The sequence below is a fragment of the Sturnira hondurensis genome, unplaced genomic scaffold, assembly GCF_014824575.4.
Source record: "Sturnira hondurensis isolate 20B ecotype Veracruz unplaced genomic scaffold, ASM1482457v3 Scaffold0021490, whole genome shotgun sequence".
Taxonomy (NCBI): domain Eukaryota; kingdom Metazoa; phylum Chordata; class Mammalia; order Chiroptera; family Phyllostomidae; genus Sturnira; species Sturnira hondurensis.
This window is the reverse complement of record NW_028094121.1, coordinates 4,625,602-4,643,436: the sequence shown is the minus strand read 5'-3', so window position 1 is coordinate 4,643,436 and position 17,835 is coordinate 4,625,602. Positions and strand designations below refer to the sequence as shown.

At 55.2% G+C, this 17,835-nt stretch overlaps 1 protein-coding gene across 2 annotated transcripts in view; it reads right to left on the bottom strand.

The window, feature by feature from the left end:
* GRIK3 (glutamate ionotropic receptor kainate type subunit 3) overlaps positions 1-17,835 on the bottom strand; it is a 214,887-nt gene that overhangs the window by 48,364 nt on the left and 148,688 nt on the right. For both annotated transcript variants that reach the window (XR_005064571.1, XM_037032575.1), the window contains exons 6-8: positions 10,691-10,864; positions 9,912-10,055; positions 2,778-2,885 (exon numbers count right to left, since the gene is read on the bottom strand). Coding sequence is in view for 1 of the 2 variants with exons in the window: in XM_037032575.1 (XP_036888470.1) it covers positions 2,778-2,885; positions 9,912-10,055; positions 10,691-10,864 (426 nt within the window). In the remaining variant the exon portion in view is untranslated. The remainder of the gene's footprint in view (positions 1-2,777; positions 2,886-9,911; positions 10,056-10,690; positions 10,865-17,835) is intronic.

The following is a 17,835-nucleotide window of genomic DNA, read 5'->3' as shown; positions in this document are numbered from 1 at the left end:
GCTCTCAGCCCCGGGGGCAGGTCTAGGGCCAGACGCCCTCCAAAGCCCAGGACAGGGCCTGGAGCCAGGGAGGTGTTCGCCAGCACCTGTGGAATGAGTGAAGGGGCACGGAGACGTGCTACACACAGGAAGGCGGGCCGGCAGGAGGCTGGTCTCTGTAGCTGTTTGGGGGATGGTAGAACAGAGTGGATGACCCGTGCTGGAGGCTTGGATGCTGCTGGGTTTGCAGGGAGTTTGCCTTGTGGTTTTACTTCTAAAATTGGCAGATACCCTGGGGAAGGCAGCTTAATGTCTGTCCCCACAGTGCCCTTGTTGCTATCGGGCCTCAGGCTGGAGGGAGGTGAGGGAAGATCAAGTTTACAAATCACTCTAAAGCCCTGGGCCTCTTAAAGGTCCTTTTGGACCCAACTCTGCCCAGCCCTGCGCCAATCTCAGCTCCTCTTTCTCAAGGACGGGTTCAGGTCGCCCACTGTGTCCTTGGCGCAGTTGGGGGTTCCTCAGGAAACTTAATCAATTAAACAGAGAGACCGAATGCAAACATCCCATTAAGAGAGCTGTGCAAGGCAGATAGCAGAGAGACACGTAATTATGCTTGGGAAATTCTGCCTTAATCCTCCCAAAGCCACCGGCTAGAGCTGGCTGGATCAGCAATGACCCAGCTTAGCAAACAGAAGTGATGGTATGAGAGGTAGAGTGGCTCTGTGCTTGGGGGCTCAGCACCCTCTCCAGGCAGGATCTCGTCTTTGCAGACCTCCTGGGGCAAGAGGAGAGGAGACAAGGAGGCAGCTTGAAAGACGCTCTTCTCTCAAGTGGGTTGAGCTCAGCATGAGGGTCCGTCACAGTCTGCCTGGGTGCAGGAGGCGCTCAGCAAACATCTGTCTAGAGGCCAGATGAGCAGCTGGAACCCCTGCCCCAGCAAGCATCTGTTGAGCTCCAACCGTAAGCCCTGCCTGAGTCCAGGTGCTGCCGGGACGTGAGATGGTTAGGACTGAGGATAGTTAGGACCAGAATTGGGGCGGCTGTGATTAGGAGCCTCTGAGGGGGACCTCTGCAGGTCAACCTTAGTCCAGGTATGGTAGGGTGTTAGCTGTGGTCAGTTCACCCCAGTTTCTGGGAGAAGGATGCGGTGGGTGAGCTCAGCGGAAAAGGATGCTCTGATGACCACTTACTGATGTCGGCACAGGCACAGGAGTGGGAAGCGGTGGCATGTGTGCCATCTAATTGCTATCCTTAGAATTTCTGGCTCCCCTTAGACACGGACAGCTGAAAGAGCAGAGATGAGGCAGCTACTTGAGTGAATACTGTATCGCCTTAGTACTGCCCAAGGAAGAAGGCAGCTCCCCAGCACTGGGGGAGTTTAACTGGAAGTGGGAAGGCTACTTAATGAGAGCTCGTCTACTGTGGATAGGGCTGGATCAACTGGCCTTGAAGATTTTAGAAGCAGTGGCCACAGGGCCTGTCCTTAGGGACTGATGCTATATTCGGCATCAGAGAGTTGCAGAGTTATGGTGAAGTTTCCCTTGAATCTGTGGGAAACTCAGGAGTGAATGGAGTAACCTTGGCCACAAGATGCAACCCAGGCAGAGCCACATCTGTGCCAGAGAAAATGAACCACGGAGACAGAGGCCATTTCTGCAACCAGGGCTATCGATAGCATGGGTGAAGTCCCCGAGGTGCAACAGGAAGGGACTGTGACTGGACCATGGGGAGCGTTGCAGGGGACAGTGGACACTAGGCCTGGAGGGGAAAGTTGGGGCGCTTCTTAGGGAACCTTAAAGGCTGGAGAGGGGCCGAAGCTTGCTGACTCAGCGCCAGGGAGCTACGGGCAGTTTCAGAGCAGGGAGAGCTGCGCGTGGGGAGGCTTCACCTGTGCGTACACTGGAACGGATGGAGGGCTCAGGGGTGGAGGTAGGAAGCCAGGTGGGGTGTCAGCATAATCTAAGGAACAGGCCTGGACCAGGGCAGGCAGGCAGAAGAGGAATCGAGGACTCCCGAAGGCCCACAGACACCTGAGCTGGCCCCCACTCTTCCTGGCCCCTGCTCCCTACATTTTATACACTCCCAGGGTTGGGGAGGTGCCCTGGTGGCTACCAGGGACCAGCCTGCTATGGGAGGAGAGTGTGGCTGAGCTCCTGGCCCCTGAGATCCCAGGGAACACAGAATTGGGAGCTCACGGTAAGTCCCCCTTCTCAGTCCAGCAGGCTGACTGCGCCAGAATATGCCCAAGGTCCCCAGGATCACTTCTATGGTGGCCCAATGGGAGTCCCCAAGGCCCCAGTGGGCCTGCTTCCCTTGTCCAAACTCCCTGGAATCATAAAGGCTTTTGAAGGCTAGAGCAATTCAGAAACCACATGCTTCAACCTCTCTCCAAGAGTGAGTCACCCCCAGTGTGCCAGACAAGCAATTACTTTGTGATGTTTTGCTTAAATGCCTCCAGTGACAGTGAACTCACTCCTTAGGCAGGCACCCCTGGTCCTTAGAAAGTTTCTCTTACCCGAGGTTATGTCTGTCCCTCTGCCCCGTGACAGCCCTGCAGAGTCTTAAGGGACAGTCTGCCTGCCCCACGAGCCTTCCATTACTTTTCCCACTTTAAATGGCCCCGGTGGCCGGTGTTCCAACGGTCTGGGTGTCTGCCATGGCCAGGCCACTGGGTTCTACACTCCTCACCTGGCCAGGGCTTCGTGTTCTGGGAAGAGCCAAGGTGCAGGCCACGCGCCAGGTCATGCTGAGCCGGCCACACTGGGTCTCAGCCCCCTCCCGCGCCGGAGCCCACGCACCTTCTCCAGGCCATCCTCCTTCAGACTGACGATGTCCAGATCGAAATCGGTCCGTAAGCCACTGGTTTTGTTGAAAACGATCCGTCCGGTTAATCCTTCCCATTGAGCCTGCGGAGAGGAGAGGGCAGAGCGGCGATTTCTCGGGCTCATAAATCATCATTCGGTACAACTGTACAATGCTTCATTTTAATTACTCCTTGCACTGATACTGTTCCCCCAAGACCATGATTAATTAATAATCACCTCCATCATTGCTCGGGCTGTGGTGCGAGCCAGCGATTTCCATAAATTCTATTATGCTCTTTAGCCAGCTTTACATTTGCACCTTCTCGTGTACAACATCGATCTCAGACGTGTTCAAATGAGCCCCCGCCTCGAAGCCACACGCAGGGGAAGCCCGTGTCAGATCCCCAGAGAGGGCCAGGGAGGCAGGGGGGCAGAGCAGGGTGGGAGACTTCTGCTGGGAGGCAGGAAAGCCAAGGGACCATGTCGGCCCTGGCTGGAAGACCAGATGCTTGGAGTGGTCCCCAGAGAGCCAGGGGAGACAGAGAGGGTCACCTCTGCCACCCCCAGCCCCAGCCCTGTGACATCAGAAGGCTGGGATCAATCACGGTTAGCTGTGTTACCTTGGGAATTTCACTGCACTCCTGCCTCAGTTTCTTCACCTATAAAATGGAACCAATAATTGAACATTGTACCGAAATGTGATGAGGGTGACAGGAGGTGAGTCCTGTGAAATACTCAGACTGGTGCCTGGTACAACCCAAACCCTGAATAAAATGAGAGCATTTCATGAGCATCACTGACACAGAGAGAGAGGCGGCTAGAGGTTCAGAGAAGGTTCAGGATCCCAACCGAGAAGAGCTCCATCTTCTGTGTAGATCAGAGGTTGGCAAACTACCTGCCCGATGCCTGTTTTTCTCAGCAGTTTCTTAGCTCATAGCCGTGCCCATGTGTTTACCTATCGTCTTTGGCAGCTGTTTTTGCTACAACTTCGGAGCTGAATAGTTGCAACACAGACCACCTGGCCTGAGAAGCCTGAAATATTTACAATGTGGCCCTTGGCAGGAGCCGTTTGCAGACTGCCGTTCCGGTGATGCCTCTCTGGTGGGCCCAGAGAGTCGACTCTGCACGGCGCTTCGCACTGTGCCTGCCCTGGGACCCCCGCAGCCATCCTGGAAGGTGAGGAGCCCATTTTACAATTGAGGAAGCAGGCCTGGAGGGCCCCCAAACTCACAGAGTGGAAAAGAGGATGTACCAAGCTGGACCCGGGGTCCCAGGGTGCCACCCTCCAGGTGGGAGTGGTTTCCTCCTCCCTTTCCTCTTCCTCCTTCTTGGAGTTAGGACCCAGCAGGCACACAGGTTAAGAGCCTGGGATGGGTGGCTTCCTGTGTCTGGGGATGGGACAAACATGCCCACCCTGGAGTCCTTGGGAACAAAGGTGGGCTGGGAGTTGGGGAGGTGTGGATCTGGGAGCTCCTACAGCTGCGGCTGGCTGGCCTGAGGGCCCAGAGGGTCTGACTGTCAGAGTCCTTGTGTGGCCACACTGTGCTCATGACACTGGGGTCATGGTCTCTTACAGGTTCTGAGAAAGGCTCCTGGGCTCCCCCTGGCTGCATGTCCCCTGTGCCCCTGCTTGCACTTTGACACATGAGTCCATGGGCTCGCAGGTCCAGATACCTGGAGGCTTACCTGCTGATCTCAAACTAAAACTTTTGGGAATCTGTAAGCACTTGACCAGCTCCAAGGCCACTGGAAAGTCTTCCTATGTGCTAGACGGGCGAATGCAGACACTGGCCCAGAGCTTTGCACAAGGCATCCAACCTCTCTGAGCTCCAGGGAGGGGAAAACTACTGACTTCCCTAGGTTGTGTTCAAACAGGTGTATACAGTGCTTAGCACAGTGCTGGACATACAGTTGTCCCTCTTTACCTGCAGCTTTGTTTTCTATGCTTTCAGTTACCCGTGATCCTTAAATAGTACATGAAAAACTCCACAAATAGGCAAAATTCATGAGTTTTAAATCGCATGCTGTCCTGGGTAGTGTGATAAAACCCTCCCTTTCGTCAGCGTATCCACGCTGTATCCACGCCCCACCCCGGTGTCACTTAGTGCGGCCCCCATCATCAGGTCGACTGTCACGGTGTGGCAGTGCCTGTGGGCAAGGGACCCTTGTCGTACTTCACAGTGACCCCAAAGTGCAAGGGCAGTCATGCTGGCCGTTCACATGCTCCAAAGAGAAGCCATCCAGGGCTTCCTGTGAGTGAAATGGTGGAAGTTCTAGACTTAGTAGGGAAAACAATTGTACGTCGAGGCTGCTAAGATCTATGGTAAGAACAAATGTTCTACTATGACATTGTCTGATTCATAAATTAAACTTTGTCATAAGTAGGTGTGTATAGGAAAAAATATATACGTGATCTGATAGTGAGTGTGGTTCCAGGCATCCACAGAGGAATGTGGCGGAACATACCCCCTGCAGATAAAGGGGGACGTATACACACTGTGTACAACCCTCGCGACGTGGTATATATTATTCCTTCCCTTGTCGCTTCCTTCCAGCTCCTCCTATGGACTGGGGCTGGCCCTCGGCTGTGGGGGAGGGGCTGCACACGGGCCAAGGCCTGAGGCCTCAGTAGAAACCCTGTCGCAGAGGACTCATCCCTGCATGAGCTCTCTCAGTTCTCATCCTGGCCCTGCCAGGTGGGCGTCGCTGTCGCCCATTGTAAAGTCACGGACACCAAGGCTCCAACAGGGGCTGAGCTGTGCAGGCCACAAGCAATGGCAGTGCAGACATCCTGTCTGCCCGGGGCGGACAGGAAGAGCACGGGGTCATCGCTCCCACGCTGGGTGGGGAGATCTATGGAGCCTGGGGAAGATGTATCAGAGAAGGGGAAGACCACTGCTTATGGCCCCAAGGGGAGGCTCAGCTTCTCTCAGGCTGGCTCCCTAATCGCTGCACCCCCACCTTGGTCTGTGGGCTCCCACACCTTCAGGCTATCTCCTGACCCCCAAGGGAAACCACAGCAGGAGCCTTCAACCCCGCACTCTTGGTGGAGTGCTTCCTCCTTGTCAGCCACGGAGGAACTAAATGCCAGCAGGTACAGCGCCTGTCGGTGGGTGGGGGGCAGGGGCAGGGGCAGGGCCAGGGCAGGGAGCCGCTGGCAGCCCCTCCCCGTGACATTTCCCAGCCCTCCCGCCCCTTCCGGCAGAGGCTTAGGACTCGCTAAATGAAAGATGCTTCACACGCTCTGAACTCCGGCCTGGCATTTTCCAGCTCCTCTCGGAAATGCCAAGTCTTTAAAATGATTTACTGTCACGCAGTCAGATGGGGAGACAGGCAACTTGGAAACGGTCCGAGGGAAGACTGTGCCGGGCTCCCGCAGGGTCCCGGGGGCCAGTGCTGGCTAACCACGGTGCCACCTGGGCCAGCCACGTGGCTGCGCCAGACCTCGGTCTCCACACCCTAAGGTGACGATTTTCAACCGGTGTGCCACAGAATTTTTAAAACATACAACACCTGACTATTTAGTCAGGGGCACCAACCTCTTTTCCCTTAGAGTGTTGAATAAGAAAATGACAACAGCCAACACAATAGCTGTCCAGTGTGAGTGAATCAAAACCACACCTCTTTCATTTTTCCTGTGACATCAGCAAAAAATATATTTTTCATATGTCACAGAATTTTAGTAATTAGCTTATGTGTGCCACGAGATTTNTCATCCTGGCCCTGCCAGGTGGGCGTCGCTGTCGCCCATTGTAAAGTCACGGACACCAAGGCTCCAACAGGGGCTGAGCTGTGCAGGCCACAAGCAATGGCAGTGCAGACATCCTGTCTGCCCGGGGCGGACAGGAAGAGCACGGGGTCATCGCTCCCACGCTGGGTGGGGAGATCTATGGAGCCTGGGGAAGATGTATCAGAGAAGGGGAAGACCGCTGCTTATGGCCCCAAGGGGAGGCTCAGCTTCTCTCAGGCTGGCTCCCTAGTCGCTGTGCCCCCACCTCGGTCTGTGGGCTCCCACACCTTCAGGCTATCTCCTGACCCCCAAGGGAAACCACAGCAGGAGCCTTCAACCCCGCACTCTTGGTGGAGTGCTTCCTCCTTGTCAGCCACGGAGGAACTAAATGCCAGCAGGTACAACGCCTGTCGGTGGGTGGGGGGCAGGGGCAGGGGCAGGGCCAGGGCAGGGAGCCGCTGGCAGCCCCTCTCCGTGACATTTCCCAGCCCTCCCGCCCCTTCCGGCAGAGGCTTAGGACTCGCTAAATGAAAGATGCTTCACACGCTCTGAACTCCGGCCTGGCATTTTCCAGCTCCTCTCGGAAATGCCAAGTCTTTAAAATGATTTACTGTCACGCAGTCAGATGGGGAGACAGGCAACTTGGAAACGGTCCGAGGGAAGACTGCGCCGGGCTCCCGCAGGGTCCCGGGGGCCAGTGCTGGCTAACCACGGTGCCACCTGGGCCAGCCACGTGGCTGCGCCAGACCTCGGTCTCCACACCCTAAGGTGACAATTTTCAACCGGTGTGCCACAGAATTTTTAAAACATACAACACCTGACTATTTAGTCAGGGGCACCAACCTCTTTTCCCTTAGAGTGTCGAATAAGAAAATGACAACAGCCAACACAATAGCTGTCCAGTGTGAGTGAATCAAAACCACACCTCTTTCATTTTTCCTGTGACATCAGCAAAAAATGTCACAGAATTTTAGTAATTAGCTTATGTGTGCCACGAGATTTTAGAAAAGGTTGAAAATCACTGCCCTAAGGTAAGACAAAGATGTTTCTGAAAGGGCTCTGTACAGGTGGGGTGGGGGCATTCACTGCGCTGGGGCCGGGCACACCCACAGGGGCCTACCCGCCCCTGGAGGGAGAAGGGGGCTCCCTTTCCTCTGGTGTGGACGGCGAGGGTTCTGCTCCCACGTGGGCTTTACCACCGGGCCATGACCATTCCGAGGGGTGAGAGGTAAACACACAGAGTGGAGGGTCTGGAAACTACAATCTTCTAACAGCCCGCACGGAACACGAAGCCATCGCAATGACGGTCGTGATGACAGAAACGGAAGTAATCGCAGTTGGTCTGTTCGGCACTGGCTCTGTGCCAGGCGGTGTCCTGGTTTCACACCCACCATAACTCACTGAATCCTACAACAACCCTCGTATTATCTCCATGGTACAGAGGAGGTCCTGAAGCACAGAGAGGTTCAGTAGCTTTTCTAAGGTCACACAGCCCCCAAGTGGTTACCTTCAAAACTACTTGTTTCTGTCTCCTAAGGGAGTCTGGTGACTCCCTTGGGGCCTGACTCACCAGCCCCTCACGCTGGCCTCCTGCCACTGAGCTGGAGGCCTGCCAAGGAGGGAGGTACGGGAGGTAGGAGTCAGGCCTCGGAGTTCCTGAGAACAAGCCAATGAGCACGCAGGCCAGCCAGGGCTTGTTCAGGGCGGCGGGCGGCCGACCTTCCTCTGCATTCTGAGGGGATGGATGAGAAGGGGCCATCAGGGTCCTTTGGTACCGAAACAACTGATACCAGAGTCCCTTCCAGGAGTGAGGGACCTGGGGCCGAGGCTCCCTCACACTGACCGTGAGACGGCGTTTGCCCGGTGATGAAACTGACACCTGGGGGTGTCCAGGAACTTGCCTAAAGCCACACAGCCGGGCAGAGGCAGAGACGAACTCCAAAGGCGCATGCCTCAAACGCCCCAGCCTGTGTCTCATCTGTATCCCTGTTGGCATCATTCTAAAATGCAGGAGGAGCTGTCACGGGCCTCATCACAGCAGCGAGTAAGGGACCTTCGGGAAAGCCGCCTGTTCCACGGAGTAGGAGGACGTGGCTTTCTTTATGGGTCACCCTCGGAGTGCTGCCGTCCTTTGGGTGTTGGGGTTCCCCCCATGAACGCGGTAACGTCACTGATGCCAGCCTGGGCTGTGAGCTCGGGGAGCACAGGGCGCCTCTGCTCTAGCTCGCTGCCTGGTCCACACAAACATCTATTGAATAAATGAATTCCCAAGGCAGCTGGCCTCACTTCTGGCCCACGGTGCTTGCTACGCAGAGACTGTCTACACCAGCCCTCCTGGAGAGCTCCCCCAAAGTGCAGTTGGGGCTGTCCTCACAGGGTCGCTCTCTCTGACCCAGGACCTCCCTGCCCACATCCCGTCCCCCTGAACCTTCTTCATGCACCATTTACTGGGATGGGACTGGGCCCAGCCCTGGGCAAAGGGCTTGGTGCATAGTTTTCCACTGCCGTGCCAACAACACTCAGAGGTGGGCATGCCCACCATCTTCACGACACACCGAGGAAGCTGAGGATTGAAGAGTTAGCCATCTCAGCCGAAATCACGCAGCCCAAACCTTAGCTCCATCCACCTGTAAAATGGGAGCAATAAACTGCCCTCCATGGTTTATAGGGACAGTGGTGCTGGGGAGAGTCCTTTGAAATTTAAAGTAGGCACGGTATGTTTCCATGGTCACCTTCTCGGCAGCAGGACAGGTTTCTGCTCGCTGGTCCGTGGATCAGCTCTACAGACGGGACTGCTCCATAGTTGCCGTGGGGCCAGGAGAGCTGGGTCCTGGCCGGGACCGGGGTGGGAAGTTGGTCGGTAGACCGTGACGTAAAGAGGAGTCTGCGGGGCTGGCTGTTACTCACTGAGCCTCCTCTGCCTTCTGCGCTGCACTAGTGCTTCCCACGTGGTCCCCGTTCCCTTTCACAGCATCCACAGGAGAATAGAATGCTTCCTACCGCATTGTACAGCTGACAAGGAAGGCTCAGCAAGGTTCTTGAGTTTGCCCCAGGGCACACGGCCAGAGGCGAAGCCCCTTGTCCATTGTACTTTAAGCCCGGGCTGTGACCTGCTGACAGTGCTGACCACCCACTGAGCACCTACTATGTGCCAAGGACTTTGCCTCTCAATCACACTGTAAGATTGGTAAGATTGGTAAGATTGGTAAGACTGGTCTTATCATGCCCGTTTTCACCCAACGTAACTGAGGCCCAGAGATGTGAGGCAACTGGCCCAAGTTCATGTGGATTGAAAATCGAATCTGACTCCCAAACCTGGGCCCTTGGCTGCTGTGCAGCACCACCCCCCACCCAGGGAGATGGCCTTGGCCTTGGTGGGCGATGCAGGGAGTACTTACCTCCTTGATGAAATTCATGAAGCGGCCGCCAAAGCGCCAAGCCTTGTGCCGGTGGCACTGAAGGGAGTTCACGGTCATCTGGGGCGCCCTCTGGTAGCACACGGACACGATGTGGACGGCATCATACAGCAAGGCGGCGTCAGTCTGGAGGGGAGGGCCCAGGGCCTGCCTGAGAATGGCTCCTGGGAATTCTCTGCCCACTCTATCCTGTCCCCCACCCCAGACACATGGAGTCCTGGGGAGGGAAAGGCCACGAGGCCCCAGGAGTGACCCTGTCTGTGTCCCAGTGACAGGCCAGGCATAGGTTGACTGCTGCTCCGCAGGCACTGACTCCCACCCTCTGCAGCTCAGACCTTCTGGCAGTCCCTCCCACCCCATCCCACTGCCCTGCCGTTGCCTAGGCCCTGCCCACACCGGCTCCTTCCTGCCTCCCCAGCCTCTGCTGGTCACAGCCAAGAGTCCTCCAAGCCCAGGACCCACTGGCTCTTAGCGCAGCTCTCTGTAACCAGCCGTTTACCTGCCTGTACTCCCAATCCTGGGATGGGCTATGTCTGACTCCTTTGTGTCCCGGCCCCTAGCCTAAGGTGCAGCTGACACACGGCAGGTCACAAGAAGGGGGGTGTAGGAGGGAAGAAAGAAAAAGGGAAGGAGGAGAGAAGGAAGGGAAGAGTAAGGAGGGACAGATGGAAGGAAGGAAGGAAGGAAGGGAGGGAGGGAGGGAGGGAGAGAAGGGAGGGAGGGGCGGGGGAGCGCGGGTCCGGTGAGCCCTGCTGCCGTACCATCATCACTCCGTCCAGCAGACCAGACTCTGCTCGGGGCGCGGCCTGCAGCCGCTCCATGGACCACTTCTCCACGATGGCCGAGACGTGGGGGTTGTCCACGTTGAGGATCCGGAACCCTGTCAGGTTCACCCCTGAGTAGCGGTAGGGCTCCAGGTCTAACGCATAGAGATCCTGGCAGAGAGAGGTTCCCGGAGATAAAGGTGTGTCCACTGTCATCGCCAGCCCGCTGACCCCCATGCCCTGCTGCCCCGGCACCCTCCCCGCAGCTGACTGCAGGCCCCAGGGCAGGTGAGGCCTGCAGTGAGGGGGCCCCATGAGAGCACTGCACCAGGAGTCCATTGCAATGCCCGACTGCCTGGCTGTCTACTCCACGCACTCACTGCCGGGCCTCGGGCAAGTCGCTCCACCTGTTTCTTCATCTAACAAATGAGGGCCATGCCTCCTCTCTGGGACCTAGTGAAGCAGCTCATATAAAAGGTCCAGCCTCGAACACCAAAGTAGCGTGACAATAGTCACGATGGTTATTTCCTCCAATGGGGGGGCCCACTTTGTGGGGCTGGGTCTGGGCATCTCCAAGTTACCCAGAGTGAGGCTGAAGGGAGAATTTTATTCCCCAAAGGAGGGTATTTGAAAAGCCTTTTTTTCTGGGGGTTGAAATATACAACTGTCTTTGTGGCCTTCCCTCCCCTCGTCCCTGTCACAAGCCAGGGCCTCCTCGCCCCCCGCCTCCAAGGTGCAGCTGACTGGCGGTTAGCCTGTCTGTCTGTGGGCCAGGCCATGTCCAGTCTGGTGCAATGGGCAGCCCAGGAAAACAGGCCTTCCTGCACGGGGCGGGGCAGCCCGGCCTCGGCCCTCCCTGCAGCTCTGGGCAAGGGTGTGGGACAGAGAGGGAGAAGCCAGATGCTCCGCTGAAGAGAGACGGGGTGTGGCAACAGGAGGAGCAGGGCTCTGACCTGCTGAGAAAACTTCCCCCAAACTTGGAAATAAGGCAGGAGACAGCATGGAAGCATAGTTTACCTGCCCACCCAGGGTTGTGTGATTCTCCCGGGGAGCACACTAAAGTTCAACTTTGCTTTCAGCGGCTGGTTACAGGCAGGCCCAGACTTGGGTTCATTTGTGGGGTTTTGTAGGTAAGAGACAGAACCCCCCCAGTTGTGGTTTCATTGCCCTGCAGGACGCTAATCCGCTTTGTTTCTAACCTCGCAGCCTCACCCTATGTTTTCCCCATCAAACACCTCAGCACTTGGTCCCTCCGAAGCCCTCTGAGCCAGCATGGCCATCCCGCTGGCGCCCTTGTTAATGAGTTGGTCCATCGGTGGCACAGGTTTCATTTTATGTTCTATTTTTTAACTGTTTGAGAGAATATACTTTGACACTCCAGGTTGGTCCCATCCCACTAGTGGGGAAACTGAGTCTAAAGGTTGTTGTCTGAGCTCCTCATCTACTGTCTGTTCTCCACAGCCTCCCCGTGCCAAGCTGCCTTCTACCCTGAGCCTTTGTTCGTCCTTCCTTCTGGGTCCTCAGGCTTAGTCACTGCATCCCATGCTGGGAGACAGGGGCTGGGGACACTCTTCTTGCCTCTCCGTGGCTACAGACCTCAGGAGGAGCATCCAGCCCCAGCAGAGCCCCAACTTTGGTTAAGTCTGATGGTGGCTTATGGGAAGGTGATGAGTGATACAACCTCGAGCCACAGAACAGCCCTCACACTGTGCTGGCTTCCTCCGGTCTCTGAGATCTTCCCAACTGTTGCTAAACTCATCCGGTTCTTCCTGAGCCCCCCTCTTCCCAAAAGGGCCTCCTTCTGAAATGCACTGTGTTAATTTCCTCTTGGCAGGCTTAGGGAGTAGACAGTCTTGGGCACAAGCAAGAAAGTTTAGTCTCAGCCTCGCCCAAACAAATAGGGCCCCAATTAGAGGATTTGGGATGGGGAAGGGGCTGCAGGGGAGCAGGAAGCAGAATCTTGAGCAGATGGGAGATCTCTACTGAACTGGCCAGAGTGTGTCTATGTGGCTTTAATCTTGGTGGGAGTGGAGGGTGGTCACTGTGCCCAGTCCTGCATGAAGAGTGTATCACCTAAATGTCACAATCGCCTGTAAAGTGGGTATTTAACAGTATTCTCTTTATACAGACACGTTCACGAGGCCAGAGGGGTCAGGGAGTTGCCTGCAGTTGTAAAGCTCATCAAGGCGGAGCAGAATCTGTACCCAGGCCTGTTTTAGCGGCGTGTTGGAGCTGGCTCACACTGGCTTGGGAGAACTCACTGTTAGCTCTGGCTCTGCGTTCAGTGGCATCACATTGGTAGCTTCACATTCACCATCGGGAGTATTTACACCATGGAAATTGGCAAGCACTCGAATCCGGGTTTCTCCCCACCTTTTGGAAAGCCGGTTGCACACATTTACTAGTACACCATTGTCTGTCCTATTAGAAAATCCCTGTGCTTTATGTCTCCAGTCATGGTCAAACACAAGGTATTCACCAGAAGCGTCTTTGGAGCTTTTGTGAGAATGTGTAGGCCATAGACTTTCTGTGGGGCGTGGGACATCCGCGTTTTGAGAAGCCACTCATTTAAGCTATTACTTCTGAGTGGGAAACACGCGGAGCTTAGGTGGGGTTACCTGTGGAACCAGGCAGGGAGCAGCAGGGATGCGGCGGGGGGTGGGGGACACCGCTGGAAGGAAGGCTTCTCTCCCCACGGCTCCTCCCTGACTACAGCTCACTGCGGTGGCCCCAGGGAATGGTGAGGAGTAGAAACCATGAGGCTAGGCCATCTGGGTTCAAGGTTCCTCTACTCTCATTGCCTCGGTTTCCTCATTTGAAAAATGGGGATGATAGTAGTGCCTACTGTATAGGGTTGTCACGCGGAAGAAAGGGATTATCGGATGTGCTGAGAACACGCCTGGTGCGTGGTACACGTGGCCAGAGCCCCCAGGGACAGCACCGGGTTGTTGGAGGAGAGAGGCAGATGGGAGCTGGGTCCTCCTGCCTTGGCCCTCTGGGCAATGTGAGGACACCCGGGACAGGCTAACATCTACTGGGCACTTATAAACCTCAGAGCGGCAGGCCCCATTTTAAGTACCTCCTACGTATTAACTCAGTTCACAGCTCCCCCTTGCAAGAAGGTGTTATTCTCACGCCGTTTTAGAGGGATGAGCTGTGGAGAGATTATTAGTCTCTTGCTCAAGGCAACACAACTGGGGAGCAATGGCATCAAACCCGCTGCCCTATGCTGATCCAAGCCCCGCCCCCCGCCCCCTGCCTGTAAGCCCAGTTCACACGCACCGGATATTACAGTCAGCGCTACCCCCCACCCCCGAGCATTCAGAGGGGCCTGTCTGAAGGAGGAATCCAGCCCTGCCACTCCCGTGCTAGGCATATTTCAATGGATCCTTAGTGCCTTCTCAGAAAAGAAGTGCAACTTCCTTTGTCTAGTTTACCAAGCTCTTGGCCCCTCTGGCCTCACTTTCCTTCCCACACCCTCTCTCTCTTCTTTTTTTTGCTCAGAAACACTGAACTACTTCTGCCCCCCTTTCCCATTCCTCACAGGCCCCTGCCCACCATATGGCCTCTCATTCCCGAGCCAGTGCCTTTGGGTGTGTTCAATCCCTAGGCTAGAGCGCCTGTCCTTGCAACTCTCCTTGGACAGGCTCCTTTCTGAGGTTCAGCTCCAGTGTCACCTTTTCTGGGAAGCCTCCCTGACTGCTCCTCTACCTGTGTATGATAGGGTGGGTCAGGGGCACGTCTGCTTCTATCCTGGAGCCTCCGGGACTTCACCCCATGGACAATGATTGTCCATGTCTGAGATGTCTCCCCTATGAGTCCTTGAGCCAAATTCTCCCATCCACCAAAGTGGAAGGAAGGTTCAGCTTAGGCATCTAAACATGGCTGGGAAGAGTCTGACATGGACAGACTAGTGTTTTGCATCCTACTCTCAGGGGTGCTCTTGATGGAACTGAAAGTGAGAAATGGTTTGGTAAGCTACCGGTGGGTAGAGGAGGAAACGCATGAGGGGATGGCTTTTGGAACACGAGATCTTACCTAAACCACTTCTGAAGGAGGTAGGTCTGCAACGACGATGGAGGGATTTTGTTTTGCAAAGTGGTGTCTGCCAGTTTGGGGCCAGAACTGAACTGCTGGGGCCAGAGAAGCTGAGCTCTGTCCCCAGGGGGGGCACCCTCCTTGGTCTACCCCTGCATGGGGCTCAGCCTCCTCTCCAATTCGATGTGTACCTGACGCCTGAGGTCTGAAAGATGCCAAAGGGCCTCTGTGACTCGGCTCTCCCTTCTCTAGGACCAGAGGACAACTGGACTCGGTGGGAAGGAAGGGTGGCATCTCTCGCTTTAGTGGGGTCTTGGGTGTTGGTGACAATAGCCTTCCGGTCTCCAGAGGCAGTGTTTGCTCTGCTGGCGTGTACACAGAGGCTATCAGGGGGTCTGACCTTTGGGCGTCTCTGGGCCACACTGGAAGAAGAGTTGTCTTGGGCTACACGTCATATACAGAAATACTATGGAAAACAACAACAACAAAATCTCATAACGTTTTAGGTACATTTACGATTTTGTGTTGGGCCGCATTCCTAGCCATCGTGGGCTGCAGGTGGGACACTCCTGCTAGGCCATCTCACACAGCCTAGGAGGGGGCACAATGGAGGGGCAGTGCTGGGGTCACCTTCCTTCCTGTCACCTCAAGCCTGGCTGGGCTTAGCTGCAAAGTGCTGGAGGGCTCATGGCACCAAATGTGCCATCCCTGTGACATGAGGGCAGTGACAACTGGGAGCTGGTAAAGAGGCCTCTTTGTCCAGCTCTAGTTTTTTTATGCAAACCGCCCCAGGCTGAGACCCCAACTGCTGTACACAGTGAACTGTGCGCAACCTTGCTGCTTGGCAAAAAGTTGCTGTTCTCCATGCCAAATGTTGACACACTGAATTCAGTATCGACGAGGGACCTTTTAGAAACATTCAGCATAACATAATAGACTAATTCATTAGCACCCCATGGGTCTGACTGGGTAGAAGCTGAAGCTCGGAAAACATCGCCTTAAGGAATGACAGATGAAAATATCTTCCCCATGATATAACTGTTATTGCTGGGAAGTGGCATTAATTGTGATTGCTTATCTATTAATTTATTATAATTCTTTTTTCACCTCCAGGCTTTTACCTACACACGACATGTACCAGGGGCTCAGCTGGGGCTGATTAACGCGGGGTTATCTGGGAATGGCTCAAAGCTGGCTGGAACAGATAATGGCAGCTGGGGTAATTAAAATGTCTTCTGCGTGGGAGAAGCGAATTTGGAGAATTTTTTAGAGGCGAAGAGTTGGTGACATGGGTTTCCTAAAGGGAAGGAGATAAATGCCAAATGCCACTGCCCTCCTTCGCAATGGGCAGAGGCGGGATCTCCAGGGAGACTCTCAAGCCAACGGGGCTGGAAAGAGGTCCCAGATTTGGAGCTGGAAGCAGGCCACGGGCTGGGCGAGAGGACCCAGATGACACAGCTAGTGCCCTGGGATGTGGGGAGCTGCTGGGAGACACCCTGGTGGCTGCCCCCACCCCACACCTGCTCTGCTGCACAACTGTTTTTGTTTTGGGGTCTGTGATCCCTGGAAAGATCTGTCTCCCTCGACTCTCGGAGAGGCATGGGGAGGAAGGGCAGTGGGCTGGAACAGCCGCGAGCGAGACTGGAAGTCAGAAACCAGGGCCTCTGTCACTGATCCGCTGTGAGATTCTGGGCAGCTCACTCACCCTCTCTGGTTGCAGGCTTTCCAATCAATTAACCGGGAACGCAAACTCTGCTCTGTGAAGAGGAAAATCAGCGATGTGGAGAAAGGGCTTTGGAACCTGTGAAGTGTGGGCGCTGCCGGGATTTGTGGAGGCTTTGCTGACTCTATTAGTGTCAATCACCAGGTCTGGCCCATCTCAGCCAGAGGAGGCCGGGAGACTTCTTGCAGGCTCTCCCCATGTGGCTTTAGCAGACAGCTCGGAGCGGGCAGCTCCCAGCCGAAAGCAATCGTTGCTCCTCCCCTTTCTTGCGGAGTGACCTCTCTGAGCCTCAGTTCCTACTTCTCTGTAAAACTGGGGGAGCCATACCTTCCTTGGAGAGTTAGTTGCATTTAGATGAGACGAGATATGCTGAATACACAGAAAACGTAAGCAGGAGTTTATTTAATTAATCGATTTAACTCATAGAGAGCACTAAATGCCAAGCACTTTTCTAAGTGCGTTACTAATGTCAACATATTTAATGTGCAGCACAACCACCCTGTGGGTAGCACTGCTCCTGTACGGCTTCGTAGATGACGTGCAGAGAGGTGAGGCCACCTGCCCGAGGAAGTGAAAGAATCTCAGTTCTAATTCGGGCACAGGGACTGGCACCAGAGTCTACGGTCTTTCTTAACTGTTGCTGAGGCACAGACCCTGATCATTTCACTGATTACTTGCTACTTTGTATGGCAGTCACTCATTCACGCAGGCATCCGTGAGCATCTACTATGTACTGGAGACACAGATGTGAATCGGGTCCAGTCCTTGACCCCTACATGCATGGAAGGAAGCCTGCCAGCTGGCGTTGAACCCACCTCCGCACGCCCTTTTCCATCCAAGCGCCTAGCTGTGGGGCAACTCAGGACATGGCACCTCCAAGACCTCAGAGAGCAGACGGCCGCCTGGCCAGCAGCCGTAGGAATGAGGAAAACAGTCTGTATCTGGATGTCCCAGCCCTCTCAAGGCCCGCGTGTTTATCACGGACATGTAGAACGTCCCCTACTGCCCCCTCTACTGCGGCTACCCCCTCCCCAGCCCTGTAAGTAGCATCAGGGCCGGAGGCGGAGGCGGGGCACAGTCTCTCTTGCCTGACCCGCCCCCATTGGACACGCCCCGGTAACGTGAATAATAGACGGCAGGTCCACGTCTACTGGTCCTCTGGATGTTTTTTTTTCTCCTTTTTCCAGATCATCATGAAAACAAGTACAGCTCCCAGCTTGGAGGCCCTGCACGACGCTAGCTCAGTACCTATGACCCAGAGAGCATCTGAATAGGCTGTTAGCTGAGTAGTGAGTAAATGAATGACTGAATTAAGGAAATGAAAATTGAGAAGCAGACACAGGCCCTCCCTCCAGGAACTCCAACTGTGACCCTCAGTGGG